This window comes from Megascapheus bottae, chromosome 1 (assembly GCF_031878675.1).
Source record: "Megascapheus bottae isolate mThoBot1 chromosome 1, mThoBot2.hap1, whole genome shotgun sequence".
In the NCBI taxonomy this organism is placed as follows: Eukaryota; Metazoa; Chordata; class Mammalia; order Rodentia; family Geomyidae; genus Megascapheus; species Megascapheus bottae.
This window is the reverse complement of record NC_143509.1, coordinates 1,720,808-1,733,579: the sequence shown is the minus strand read 5'-3', so window position 1 is coordinate 1,733,579 and position 12,772 is coordinate 1,720,808. Positions and strand designations below refer to the sequence as shown.

Sequence of the window (12,772 nt, the reverse complement as noted above, 5' to 3'; positions counted from 1 at the left end):
CACCCAGGTGCTAAGTTTAAGTCCCAGTACCAGCACTAAATAAACAAGCAAACTGTGAGGAGGGAATGGTAAGCAACCAGCTAGTGAGAACCTAGAGAGGGGGGATAAATGCTTTTAAGTGTGAAAAAAATACAAGACGACTCAGGGACATCAACAGTTTCAGATAGTACCCTAAAGGGTGAATCGACTGCAATGGAAACGTGGGTGGAGTCTGCCAGGTCCAACAGGGCCCTGGTAACCTTTGCTTGAATCCCTCTCAGGAGACTGGAAGTGGTGACCCGTCCTTGCCACTCCCTGGTAAATATGGACCAGGGACCAGGAAAGACCACCCCCCCCCACAGCCCGGGGCTTCCCACATCTCCTGACACCTCTGCCAGGAAAGCGACCTGGTTTCTCAAAGACAAAACAAATTCTAGGTCATGTCCCCCTGAGAAGAGAGGCCAACTGATGTGATTATCTCCGAGAGAAAGGGGGGCATCTGCTAAAAGTAGAAACCCATGCCCCAGAAGGGAAGACCTCGGGGAACCTAAAAAGGGGTCTCTGATAATTACCTGCCAAGATGGCAGCGTGAAGGGCATCTCCATGGCATGCCAAAAGGAAAGGCGAAAAGAGTCACTCAAAGATTCTGAAGGTCCTTCCCCAGCCACTCTGGAACCTCACAGGCATGGCACCCAAGGACACAACTCTCCACTGCTCTAGCGTGTGGCCCCAGCCAAAAGGACAGCCAAAGAGAAAATTCCTCACTGCTTTATTATTTTTTTTAAAAAAGTGTATAATCACAGAGGTAATTTCATAGAGAAAAAAAAACAATTCCCTATTGGCCTGAGTTAGAAAGATTCAAGTTGTCGTAGTTGGTCACCTGACTTAAGAGGAGATAACCAAACACCAGTGGCTCATGCCTGGAATCCCAGTTACTCAGGAGGCTGAGATCTGAAGATTCACAGGGGAAAAAAAAAAACAAGTCTGTGAGATTCTTACCTCCTTTAAACCAGCAAAATAAAAACGGGAAGTGGAGCCGTGGTTCAAGAGGTAGAGTGCCAGCCTTGAGTGGGCAAAGCTAAGCAAGAACACGAGGTCCTGAGTTCAAGGCCCAGGAGCAACACAAATAACATTTTTTTAATTGTAAGAGGAAATACCAATAAATAAATAAAGAGATCTGATCAAGAAAGTTGAACAGCACAGATACTGTAAGAACATCAAGATAAACCAGGGAGGCTGGCATAGAGATGAGGTGGAGACCGAAGACTATTCATTTGGGTAGGTCAAGAAAATAGCCAGACTCTGCAGGGTCTTGTGAGGAGATAGCCTGCAGGTGTTCCCGGTTCCGAACAGATCACTGCTGGCTGTTAGGCTGGAAGTAAGCCAAGAGGCAAGGAGACTTCATTCCGGACAGAGGATGGCGCCACCATGGAAAACAGGGCGCTCTGCTCAGTGATGAGTTTGGAAGGTAGAACCTGAGAACATGTTCATGGATTGAGGTTCAAAAACAAAACACAACTAACGAAACATTCCTAATTTTGTGTCATGAGCAGCAGTGGTACGTGGTGAGCCAACTTCCAAGTGAGGAAACGTTAGGCGAGTGGAGAAAAGTGAGGGAATGCCATCTGAAGGTTTTGTTCGGGGCGTAGATGTGATAGGGAGTGAGTGAGGAGAGAAGGATGCCTCTTGGTTTTCCCTGACGCTGAGCTGTGTCCTCTGAGGCAGGGACAATGCTGTGACTCTATAGGCCACAAGCTCTTCCGATGGTCCCAGAACCAAGGAACTCAGACATGGCTCTCCCATCTCAGAAACAGGAAGTTCTGCCATGACTCTCCTGTTCCAGAACCAGGAAATTCAGCAAGGACACTCCTCCCATCCGAGAAACGAGAACAAGATCAGCCAAGACATTTCCATGGAAGTTCAGCTCCAACTCTTCCATCCCAGAAATAGTAAGTCCAGCCCTGATTCTCCCCTCTCAGAAACAGAAATTCGGCCATTTCTCTCCCATCTCAGAAACAGGAAATTCAGCCATTTCTCTCCCCTCTCAGAAACAGAAGTTGAGCTCTAACTCTTCCACCACACAAAGAGGATGCTCCACTCGTGACTCACTTTCCAAGCTTCCCTTGCTGCCAGGCCTGGCCATGGCTCAGCTAATTAACTGAAGCCAGCTGAGACCCTGAGGTCTCTGAAGATGAGAAGCCAGAACTGGCTCCAGGATCAGGACAGGAGACGGTGACAGGGTGCAAGTGCCAGCCCTACAGGGTCCCCAATGGCTGCCACATGGCTTTCAACTTTTGGTTGTTTCATTGTCTTGCCTTGTTTTGTTTCTGGCCTTTTGTCTGTCATCTTAAAGGGGCGGCCATCTGTCCTATTCCTAGAGTTTGCATTGAAATTCCTGAGTGATGGAAGGGAATGGGGCTTAGTCACTTGGGCAGAGAAAGATCTGCTTTTAGATACCTAAGCTGGGTTCTGAAAAGGAGGCAGCCATAAAACAAGAACTGGAGACAAGGCTCAAGGGGTAGAGCGTCAGCCCGTGAAGGGAAAAGCCAAAAGATTGTGCAAGGCCCAGAGTTCAAGCCCCAGTACCAGCACCAAAAAACAAACAAACAAAAAAAGATACTGAAAGAGAATTACATGTAAAGGGAATAACAAAACGAATTCTAAGCTTAGGAGCAGAATGTCCTAAGAGTTGAAAAAGGAGCCAAATGTTGGGGTGCTTATTCCCAAGTGTTAGCATCCTTTTTTCGTTGCTATTACACACTGAATATGTGTTTTTCTTTCTCTTTCTTGTGTGTGCCCACACTCAGGACCTAGGCAGTGCCCCCAAGCTTTTTCTGCTCAAGGTTGAGCTTGAAACAGCGCCACTTCTGGCTTTCTGGTGACTAAGTTAGAGATAAAAATCTCACAGACTTTCTTAACCCAGGCAGGCCTTGAACCTTGACTCGGATCTCAGCCTCCTGAGTAGCTAAGATTACAGGCCAGAACTCCTAGTACCCAGCTGAATTGTGCCCCAGCCAGTAGGGCAGTCAACTAGAGTTCGAGGAGGAGTAGACCTGAATGAGAGACAAACCAGACACAAGGAAGGGAGACCAAGACAGTATTTTGATGAAGGTTTTAATCTTTATTTTTGTACAGCAGAATATAGAGGCTTAGTGAAAGGGTAACTGACAGGCAAGCAGGTTGCTTAGTAACTTTTTTTGTACAGCATATACCTGAAACAAACCTGGAGAGGGAGTCAGGAGGCGGTCAAACTGTTTTTGCCAAGCAGGATATATAAATCAACTTCTTTTTTACCTACCAGGATATTGCAGTGGGGCCATGGTGGGACAGGTAGTAGGAACAAGAGGTGATTATTTCTTTGTTGTTGTTGTTCAAGGCTATGGCTCTACCGCCTGAGCCACAGCGCCGTTCTGGCCTTTTGGTGGTTCAGTGGGCTGAACCCAGGGCTGGCTTCGAACCCAGATCCTCCGATCTCAGCGCCTCCCCGCCCCTCCCCCCTGGAACCCCGCGGGCGTCCGCGTCCCGTCGCCCGGGTGACCCGCGTGAGTTGCGCTCCCCGCCAGAGCCGGGGTGGAGCGCTGCGCACCGCGGGGCCGGGATCCCCGCGCGTCCGTGTCCGAGTCCGTGTCCGCGTCCAGGCCCGCGCCATGCCGCCCGTGCTGCTCCCGCCCGCCGCCGAGCGCCCGCAGGACCTGCGCGTGGGGGACCCCGCATGGCGGGAGGCCGCGCTGGCCGGGGCGCGCCGCGCGCAGCAGCTGACGGAGCGCTGCGGGCGCGAGGCGGTGGCCATGTGGCAGCCGGCCGAGGGCGCACGGGACCCGCACCTGGCGCACCACCTGAGCCGCGCCGCCTACATGGAGCCCTGGCGCTTCCGCGTGGAGATGCTCAAGGGAGGCGGCACGGTGGAGAAGCCGCCGCCCGGCGACGGCGTCACGCTGTGGCGCGGCAAGACCAAGCCGCCCGCCTGGCGCGCGCGCATGCCGCTGCCGCTGCACCGCGACGCGCGCACCCTGCAGACGGCCGAGCATGTGTTCACGCACGCGCGCGGGGCGCGCCTCACGGCCGCGCGCCTCGGCCGCGCGCAGAGCCAGGTCAACAGCCAGCTGTGCCGCCTGCAGCGCCTGCGCGAGAGCTGCGACCGCCGGCTGGGCGAGCTGCGCAAGGGGCTGCTGGTGAACCAGCAGAGCGCGCGCCTGCGCGGCTTCCGCCACGCCTCCGAGAAGGTGCGGGCGGGCGGGGCGGGCGGGGGGAGGGCTGGCCCCGCCCCCCGCCCCCCGGGGACCCCGGGGGAATCGCCTCCTCTCTTGAGTTTTTGTTACAAGGCCCGTGGCGCTCTGCCACTTGAACCACGGCCCCACGTCCAGGGCTGTTTTTTGGTGTCGTCCCCGAGCTGACTTGCAGCTACGACCCTCCGATCGCAGCCTCCTGAGAAGCTGCGGCCGCAGGTGTGAGCCACCCCCCCTCACACCCCCGCTGGGTGTGCAGATTCCCGACAGGGTGGACAGCACGCTGAAATGGGAGAAAGAGGAGCTGAAGGCCATGAAGAGGACAATGGAGGTGGACATGGAAAAATCGGAGGCCATGCTCAAGGTCAGGAGTCACCTGTCCCCGGCTGGACGGAGGCCTGGGGTCCCCGGCTCCGACTCCAAAGGCTGTCCCAAGGACAGGGCGGCCCCGAGAGGGGCAGCCTGGCCTGCAGAGGGTGACGGGACCCCTCCTCCCGTCACACTCCCGCCAGGGGCGGCGTGGGGGGCGCACGTCCCAGCCCGGCCACACAGGAGCTCCCCGGTCTCCCGGCCTCCAGGCTCTGGCCTCCTGCCGCGACACCCTGGGCTTCTACTGCCAGGAACGGCTCCAGGCCGCGGAGCTCATGAACCAGCCTCTGGACAAGGTCCTGGAGCAGGCGGGCCGCCACTCGTGGGTGGACCTCTCCCGCGCCCCCACCCCGCGCACTCAGGGCCTGAAGACGCCGCCCACTGACCCTGTGGGCACCTACACCCCAGGTAGGGCCCACAGGAGGGAGGACTCCATTACAGCGTGAGCACTCGCGTGTCCGTGCTTACACATGCACACCAGACCCGGGGCTTGAACTCAGGGCCTGGCGCCGTCCTTGATCTTTGTTGCTGCTGCTGCTAATGATGATCAAGACAGGCATTCTACCACGTGAACCACAGCTGCGCCTCTGGCCTTTTTGGTGATCTCACAGACTTCCCTACCCAGCCTGGCTTTGAAGCCAGGATCCTCAGATCTCATTCCCCACCCCCAAGCCTCAGCCACCAGCGCGCAGCAAGCACCACCAGACTCCCTCCCAGCCAGGGTTTGCTTCCTTTCTCCCCCTGGACAGCCCTCCACAGTCAAGCTGGGCTTTTACTTCTCCACTCACGAAATTCCTACTAAGGTCACCCGTGTGCACAGCCTACCTCTACCCAGGGAATGGGGAGAGGGAGCAGCAGGGGAGGAAAGGGAGGAGAGAGAGGAGGAATGGGAAAGAAGGGGGGAAGAGGAGGGCAGGGGAAAGGGAGGAAGAGAAAAGGAGGAGGAGGAGGAGAAGGGGAGGAAGAAGAAAAAGAAGAGGAGGAGGAAGTTGTGGAGAAGCGTTGATTCCTTCACATCCATAATCCCAGTTCCTCAGGAAGCCCAGATCTGAAGACTGTGGTTCAAAGCCAGCCCAGCAGGAAAGTCCGTGGGACTCATCTCCAATAAACTCTGAAAAAGCTGGGATTGGGAGCTGTGGCTCAAGTGGTAGGGCACTAGCCTTGAGCACAAAGAGGCCCAGGGTCAGGGCTGAGGCCCTGCGTTCAAACCCCAGGACAGGCAAAAAAAGAATAAAATACAAAAGATGGTGCCGGGCGGGGGCTCACGCCTGTCATCCCAGCTGCTCAGGAGGCTGAGATCTGAGGATGGAGGTTCAAAGCCAGCCCGGGCACGGAAGGACCTGAGACTCTCATCTCCAATTAACCTCCAGAAAACGGGAAGTGGCGCGGTGGCTCGGGCGGTAGAGCACCAGCCTTGATCTTCTGAGCTCCGGGACGGCGCCCAGGCTGAGTTCAAGGCCGGGATGGGCACCGAGAGGACGAGCGGGGGCAAGGGCGGGCTGGGGGCCGGGAGGGAGGAGGAGGTCCGCGCCCCAGGCCCACCCCCGCTCCCCAGAGTGCGCGGCGGCCCTGTTCCAGGCCAAGCGCCTGCTGATGGAGTCCAAGGAGGTGGTGGCCGACATGCTGCAGCACGAGCGCGACCTGGGCGAGCAGCAGCGGCAGATCGGGCACCGCGTGCACAACGCGCTGCAGCAGAAGATGCGGGAGACGCTGGAGCTGAAGGTGTGCAAGGGAGAGGGGGGAGGTGGGAAGGGAGGGCGTGAGGGGGGAGGGGGGACCTGGGGGCCGGGAGGGGGGACTTGGGGGGGTCATGAGGCCCGGGCCCAGCCACGGCCCCGCTCCCACCCCCGCCCCAGGAGCAGATGAACATGACGCTGGGGCTCATGCGCGGCACCATCCACCGCTGCCACAAGTTCAACCAGGAGATGTACGTGACCCACGGGCTCATCAAGGTACAGCGGCGCCGGGGCCGGCTCGGTGTCCCCAACACCCCCTCCCGCCCGCCTCGGTGTCCCCAACACCCCCTTCCTCCCCACCAGGGCCCTCTGCTGAAGACGCACCTGGAGGCCAGAGAGAAGCTGGACCGACCGCTGGTGCGCATGTACCAGAAACACGTGGGCACGCAGCTGCCCGAGGCCATGCGCCTGGCCCAGGTGGGTGCCGCCCGCGCCCGCGCCCGCCCACAAGGCCATGACCACGCCCGCGCCACACCCACTGCCACGCCCGCCCATGGCCACGCCCCACCCACGGCTACGCCCGCCCCCGAGCCACAGCCGCTCCCCCACTCCCCACGCCACGCCCATAACCACGCCCCGCCCATAACCACGCCCACAACCATGGCCTCGCCCCCCACAGCCACGCCCTGTCATGCCCACTGCCACGCCCGCCCCCCGCCCGCGGCCACGCCCACAGCCACGCCCACAGCCACGCCCATAGTCACGGCCTCGCCCGCCCCCGAGCCACAGCCGCCCCCCCCCACTCCCCATGTCACGCCCACAACCATGGCCTCGCCCCCCACCGCTACGCCCCTGCCACGCCCACTGCCGCGCCCGCCCCACGGCCACGGCTAGGCCCCCCCTCCCAGCCGCAGCCGCCCTGGTCACGCCCACAGCCACGCCCACAACCATGGCCTCGCCCCACAGCCACGCCCACTACCACGCCCGCCCCGCCCATGGCCACACCACGCCCACTGCCACGACTACGCCCGCCCCCGAGCCACAGTCGACCCGTCACACCCACAGTCATGGCCTCGCCCCCCGCGGCCACGCCCACAGCCATGGCCTTGCCATGGCCACGCCCACCGCCACGCCCTCGCCCTGGCCACGCCCACAGCCACGCCCACCGTCATGGCCTCGCCCGCCCCCGAGCCACAGCCGCCCCCCCATCCCCGCTCCCAGGGCACCGACAAGCTGCAGCGGCACAACGTGCTCATGGAGAAGAACCTGAAGGAGCTGCTGGCCACGCGGGACGGCCTGGCCGGGTGCCTGGGCGCCAAGGAGCTGGGCTACCAGATCGACTACAACGTGGTGCGCCTGCGCCGCCGCCAGCAGCACCCGCACATGAGCTACGAGCAGGCCCAGCAGCTGGTGCACGACTGAGGCGCCCCGCCCCTCCCGACCCGCCCAGAGCTACCATTAAAAATGCGATTTATCTATCGTGCGTGGCCCGCTGTGGGAGGCGTTCCGGAAAGCTCTCGGGAAGGGTGTGGGCAGCCCGGGGGCCTGGCCCGCCGCGTCTCAGCTGCCTGGCGTTGGGCTGGGGAGAATCCACCCGTGTCCCGCTCTGCCCACAGTCTCCGGGAGGCCACGCCGCCGCCCCGGTCCACCCCACACCACCGATTCTGCTTGTGCCCTTGTTCTTTGTTGCTAGTGAGCATACACAAAGGATACTCCGGATACACTGCACGCCCGTCCTGGGCTTGAACGGAGGGCCTGGGGGCCGTTCCTGGAGCTGTTTCTAAACGTCTGTGCTCCAGGCACTAGCACACCTCCACTTCTGGTTGATGGGGTTTTTTTGGGGGGTGGGGGGTGGGGTTTGTTTTGCTTTTGCAGGCTCACTGGAGCCAAGAGTCTCACAGACTTTCCTGCCCAGGCTGGCTCTGTCCCGCAGTCCTCAGCTCTCAGCCTCCTGAGTAGCTGGGGTGTCGGGCCAGCCTCACCGGCCCTGCCTGTGTCTTCTTTCCGGGTGCTGGTGTCATCCTCGTGCCATGCAGCTTCACCCGCCACCATTCCCAGAATCTTCATGTGAGGATGCAAATCCCCTCCCTATTGCAAGCAAGGTCTTGCCCTGTGGGACACAAGCCTGCCACCCTCGCCCTTGCTGACACAGCCCCACTTGTCACCCTGAGCGCACACGTAACCCTGTCAGCGTTTGCACAATCCCCTCTGTTGCCTCAGAGCCGAGACGTCAGCTCAGCCTCCCCCGTGAGTTGACTTTCTGAACAGTCCACACGTCTCTAGGGGTCACAGAGGTGAATCGGAACAGTGGGAGAATGGCACGCGGGGATGATGAAATCTGGACTTTCATCAGTGGTCCATAAAGCAGGGGGGGGGGCATCTATCCACCACAGGGCCAAGATGGCACCGGGGAGACCCAGCACCCCCACATCAACAGAGTTCACCAACACTGTCAATACTCCGTCCATGCACTTTCCCACCAGGATGCCTCCCATCTGCCACCAAAGTGACACAACACCTTCCAGCCAATCTCAAGGGAGCCACGTGCCATCATTCACAGACGGCCTGCGATCCTAACTACTCCAGAGGTTGAAATCTGAGGATGACAGATCGAAGCCAGCCCGGCACCATTGTGGCCACATAGTGGATGATAGAGTATTGGGTTTCACTGAGGCCGTCTCGTCTTCATGGTGGAGGAATGGGGAGTCCCACCTTCCAGGTGCTGGGGTACATGAATTCTAGATAGGGGATGAGAGGTTACAGGGCCTGGCAGTCCTGTGCCTTGAACTTGCGAGACTCTCGGGTTTCCTGTGTCTCCTTTGGTCCCCACAGCATCCATCCCACGCCAGCTCTCCATTGGAGCTGATCTGGTTGGTTGGTGTTGGTTGGTGTCCAGCTCTTTCTGTCCTCTCTGCTCTCCTGGCTCAGTTTTCTGGCGGTGTGGAGTGGATAGGAGGGGCTGCAGGTCTCTGGCACGGGCGTCCACCCGCAGATGCAGCCGCCGCTCCAATCAACACTGCCAATCCCACCACCCACGAGGTGGTTTCTGTTTCCCACCGCCCAGTTGCCTTACATCAACATGCGCCATGGTAGAGCACCGCCTTGAGTGAAAAAAGCCAGATGGGAGTGTGAGGCCCTGAGTCTAAGCACCAGGGCTGACAAAAATAAATAAGTAAATAAATAAATAAATAAATAAAATCTGAAAAAAAAAAACCCTGCTGACTGGGATATAAATTAGCCCTACTATTACGAGGGACAGTAGTATTACAAGGAAGAAGATATTGGAGTGTGTAGCAATGTCCTAACAGAAATGTACTCATTACTTATGTAACTGTAGCCCCTCTTTACAACTGAATTGTTTTTTTTTAAAGAAAACTGCCGTCTGACCTTTCTAAGTATGTGTCCAAAGGATATGAAATGAGCCTACCAAAGAGACTGTCACATGCTTCGGTTTACTGCATCATTGGTAAGAGAGGCAGTGACACTAGCTGTCAATCAACAGAGGAGGGACCAGAGAAAACGGGCTACAGACACAATTCAGTTACTCTTCATCCACAGAGAACGAAATGAAGCCATTGGCAACAAAGTGTACAGACCGGAGACCTTCCATTGAATTACATTAAACCAACCGTGGAAAGACAAGTCAGGCCAGCTTGCGCTCATAGACAGAAGTTAAAAGCAGTCGACCTACCGGGTATGGTGGCCCATGCCTGTAACCCCAGCGACTCGGGAGGCTGGAGTTTGAGGATCATGGTTCAAAGCCAGCCATGTCAGGAAAGTCGTGAGACTCTGACCACCAATGAGGTAAGAGCAAAAAAAGCTCACAGTGGCACTGTGTCTCATGTGATAGAATGAAATAAAGCTCAGGGATGGTACACAAACCCTCAGTTCAAGTCCAAAGACTGGCACAAAAATATTATTAGTTATTAATAGGACTAGTCATTAACCATTTATAATTGGGTTGTTATTCGTGAAAATAATAAAATGCAGGAGTATTATTCAACCATAAAGAATGACACTTGGAAGAACGTGGAGAGAACTGGAGAGCCTCACAGGACGCAAAATAAGCCAGACAAATATTGGCGCTGGGAGCATGGCCTAGTGGTAGAGTGCTTGCCTAGCATGCATGAAGCCCTGGGTTTGATTTCTCGGTACCACATACATAGATAAAAGCCAGAAGGGGTGCTGTGGCTCTAGTGGCAGAGGGCTAGCCTTGAGCAAAAAGTGTGCAAGGACAGTGCCCAGGCCCTGAGTTCAAGCCCCAGGACTGGGGGGATAAAAAAGACAAATATCACATGTTGAGTGAAAATCTCTATATAATCATAGACACATAAAGGAATGAAGAAGGAAGAAAAGGAGGGAGGGAAAGTGGGAGGGAAGAAGGGAGGGAGAGAAGGAGGAAAGGGAGAGGAAGAAGTGAAGGGAAAGGAGAGAGAGGGAAGAAGAGAGAAATAGAGAAAACGGAATGGGTAAAGGAAGTACTATCTAAATGGCATTTTTCCCCAATAGGAGGGTTTCAAAAATAAAATAAGACAAGAGCTCTCTGTGTGACACCATAACCGGTCCCCCCAGAAACAGCAACTTCCCACCCTGCCCAGCACTGGGAAAAATCCAGCCTCATTCACACCACCATCTTCCCACTTCTGGCTTCTCGGCTCCTGGACAGCAGTATCTCATGACATACCTCCTGTGGCCACTCCTGACAGCGGCTGACAGCCCCAGGACTCTGGCTCCAGTGTCTGTGCAGAACTGACCTGGCCCGAGCACTCTCCCCCCTCCCCCCACTCTTCTTTCCCTCTCTCTCCTCCCTGCTCTCCTCCCTCTCTCTCTCATTGTTTCCCATCTTTTCTTACCTCATCCTGAACACGAAAACATGTTTGCAACTCTTTCTTTCCAAGAATAAACCACCATGGCCATTTCTGAGTATTTGGGGTGCGCACAGGATAATTACTCCTTTATCTTCATCTTGCCCTTGAAGTATCCATCTTTAATTGCGCTGAAGTCACCACATCCCACACTTGTTCCAGCCCATCCTCCTCCTCCTCCAGGAGACCTGACTTGGCTCATGGGTCCCACTGAGGTTTTGGGCTGTCCCCTCTGTCCTGAACAGGCCAAGTCATTCATCAATAGGCAGATACGATGATGCAACGTCGTTTATCGATTTAACTTAACTTAGCAGAGTGAATGCTATATTCTAGTTCCTAGCTTCTAGTCCTCACTTGCCCAATTCTCTCCTGCCTATCCAGCACCCCCGCTGGACTCCCCCCACTGGACATCTCTTGATCCTGAAGTGGAACAGGGCCTGCGTCTCCGTTGGTTTTCTCGGTCTTTTCCGGCAAGGAGCAGCTTCTGCATGACCAGAGACCCTGGAACCGCAGTCCCGGTGAAGGCCAGCAGAAGAGCTGTCCCTTATTCTGGGTCCTTTGCTTAGATGGGTCCTTGGCTGCTGCTTTCTGGCTTCAACTCCTTCTTGCTTGATTCAAAATGGTCAGAGCCCAGAAAAGTCTCTCTCGGGTTGGCTGTGCCCAGGGGCACCCTGGTGTCTGGACTCAGCCATTTACCATTGTGCTATTTCCTGTGCCCAGGAGTTTACCACTGTCACTGCTACACGCCATGATCTAGCGGGTTTATCTCTTCTGGCCATATGCCCTTAGATACAAGTTGGCACTGACAATATAGTTCTTTAAGTATTTTTAGCTCCATTGGGGTTTTTTTTTTCATTTTAATCATATTCGTTATATTAGTATTTTCCCATCATATTCATTTCGTATTTTCATATCATATTCAAGGATTTTCACAGCATATTCATTCATTCTTTTTTTTTTTGTCATGGGGCTTGAACTCAGCCTGGGCACTGTCCCTGAGCTCTTCAGCTCAAGGCTGTCGCCCTACCCCTTGAGCCAAGCCCCACTTCCCATTTTCTAGAGGTTAATTGGACTTGAGAGTCTCAGGTCCTTTTGTGCCCGGGCTGGCTTTGAACCTCGATCCTCAGATCTCAGCCTCCTGAGTAGCTAGGATGACAGGCGTGAGCCCCCAATGCCAAATTTTCTTTCTCCCATGTTTGTCATAGAAAACCCAAAGCCTGCACACACAACGTAGCTTCAGGGACTGAGGCCAAGCTCCTCCAGACAGTAAAGAGCCAGTTGTGTGGCGAGGGTTTGTCCACAGCAGCCAGCTACCACTGCTGGGCCACTGGGAGGGTGTGGTGGCTGCCCACCAAACTAACACACAAGAAGTGGTGTTAGAAGAAAAAGAAGACTGAGAAGAAAGGAGGGAGGGAGGGAGGGAGGGAGGGAGGATCTTGGGGTGTTTGGAGCTGGGCATGGTGGCTCATACCTGTCATTCTAGCTTCTCAGGAGGCTGAGATCTGAGGCTCGCCTGGTGTGGGTAGAGATCATGAGAGTCCCATTTCAACCAAGAAGAAGCTAAATGCGACAGCCCACGTCTGTTACCCTAGCCATCTGGTTGTGTAAACAGGGGGACTGCATTCGAGGTTTGTCTTGGTATAATTATGAAACCTAA

The 12,772-nt window shown here is 56.2% G+C and overlaps 1 protein-coding gene across 1 annotated transcript; it reads left to right on the top strand.

Moving 5' to 3' along the window:
- Positions 1-3,533: 3,533 nt before the first annotated feature.
- Tektl1 (tektin like 1) lies at positions 3,534-7,713 on the top strand. Its single transcript, XM_090328080.1, has 7 exons — positions 3,534-4,202; positions 4,465-4,569; positions 4,784-4,982; positions 6,130-6,296; positions 6,431-6,526; positions 6,614-6,727; positions 7,472-7,713. The coding sequence occupies exons 1-7, from the start codon at positions 3,627-3,629 to the stop codon at positions 7,670-7,672; spliced, it is 1,458 nt and encodes a 485-aa protein (XP_090184206.1). The 5' UTR covers positions 3,534-3,626; the 3' UTR covers positions 7,673-7,713.
- The last annotated feature ends 5,059 nt before the right edge of the window (positions 7,714-12,772 follow it).

Coding starts and splice junctions, on each gene's coding strand:
- Tektl1 (XM_090328080.1), top strand. CDS start 3,627: ATGCCGCCCGTGCTGCTCCCGCCCGCCGCCGAGCGCCCGCAGGACCTG. Junction 4,203..4,464: donor TCCGCCACGCCTCCGAGAAG/GTGCGGGCGGGC, acceptor CTGGGTGTGCAG/ATTCCCGACAGGGTGGACAG. Junction 4,570..4,783: donor AATCGGAGGCCATGCTCAAG/GTCAGGAGTCAC, acceptor CCCGGCCTCCAG/GCTCTGGCCTCCTGCCGCGA.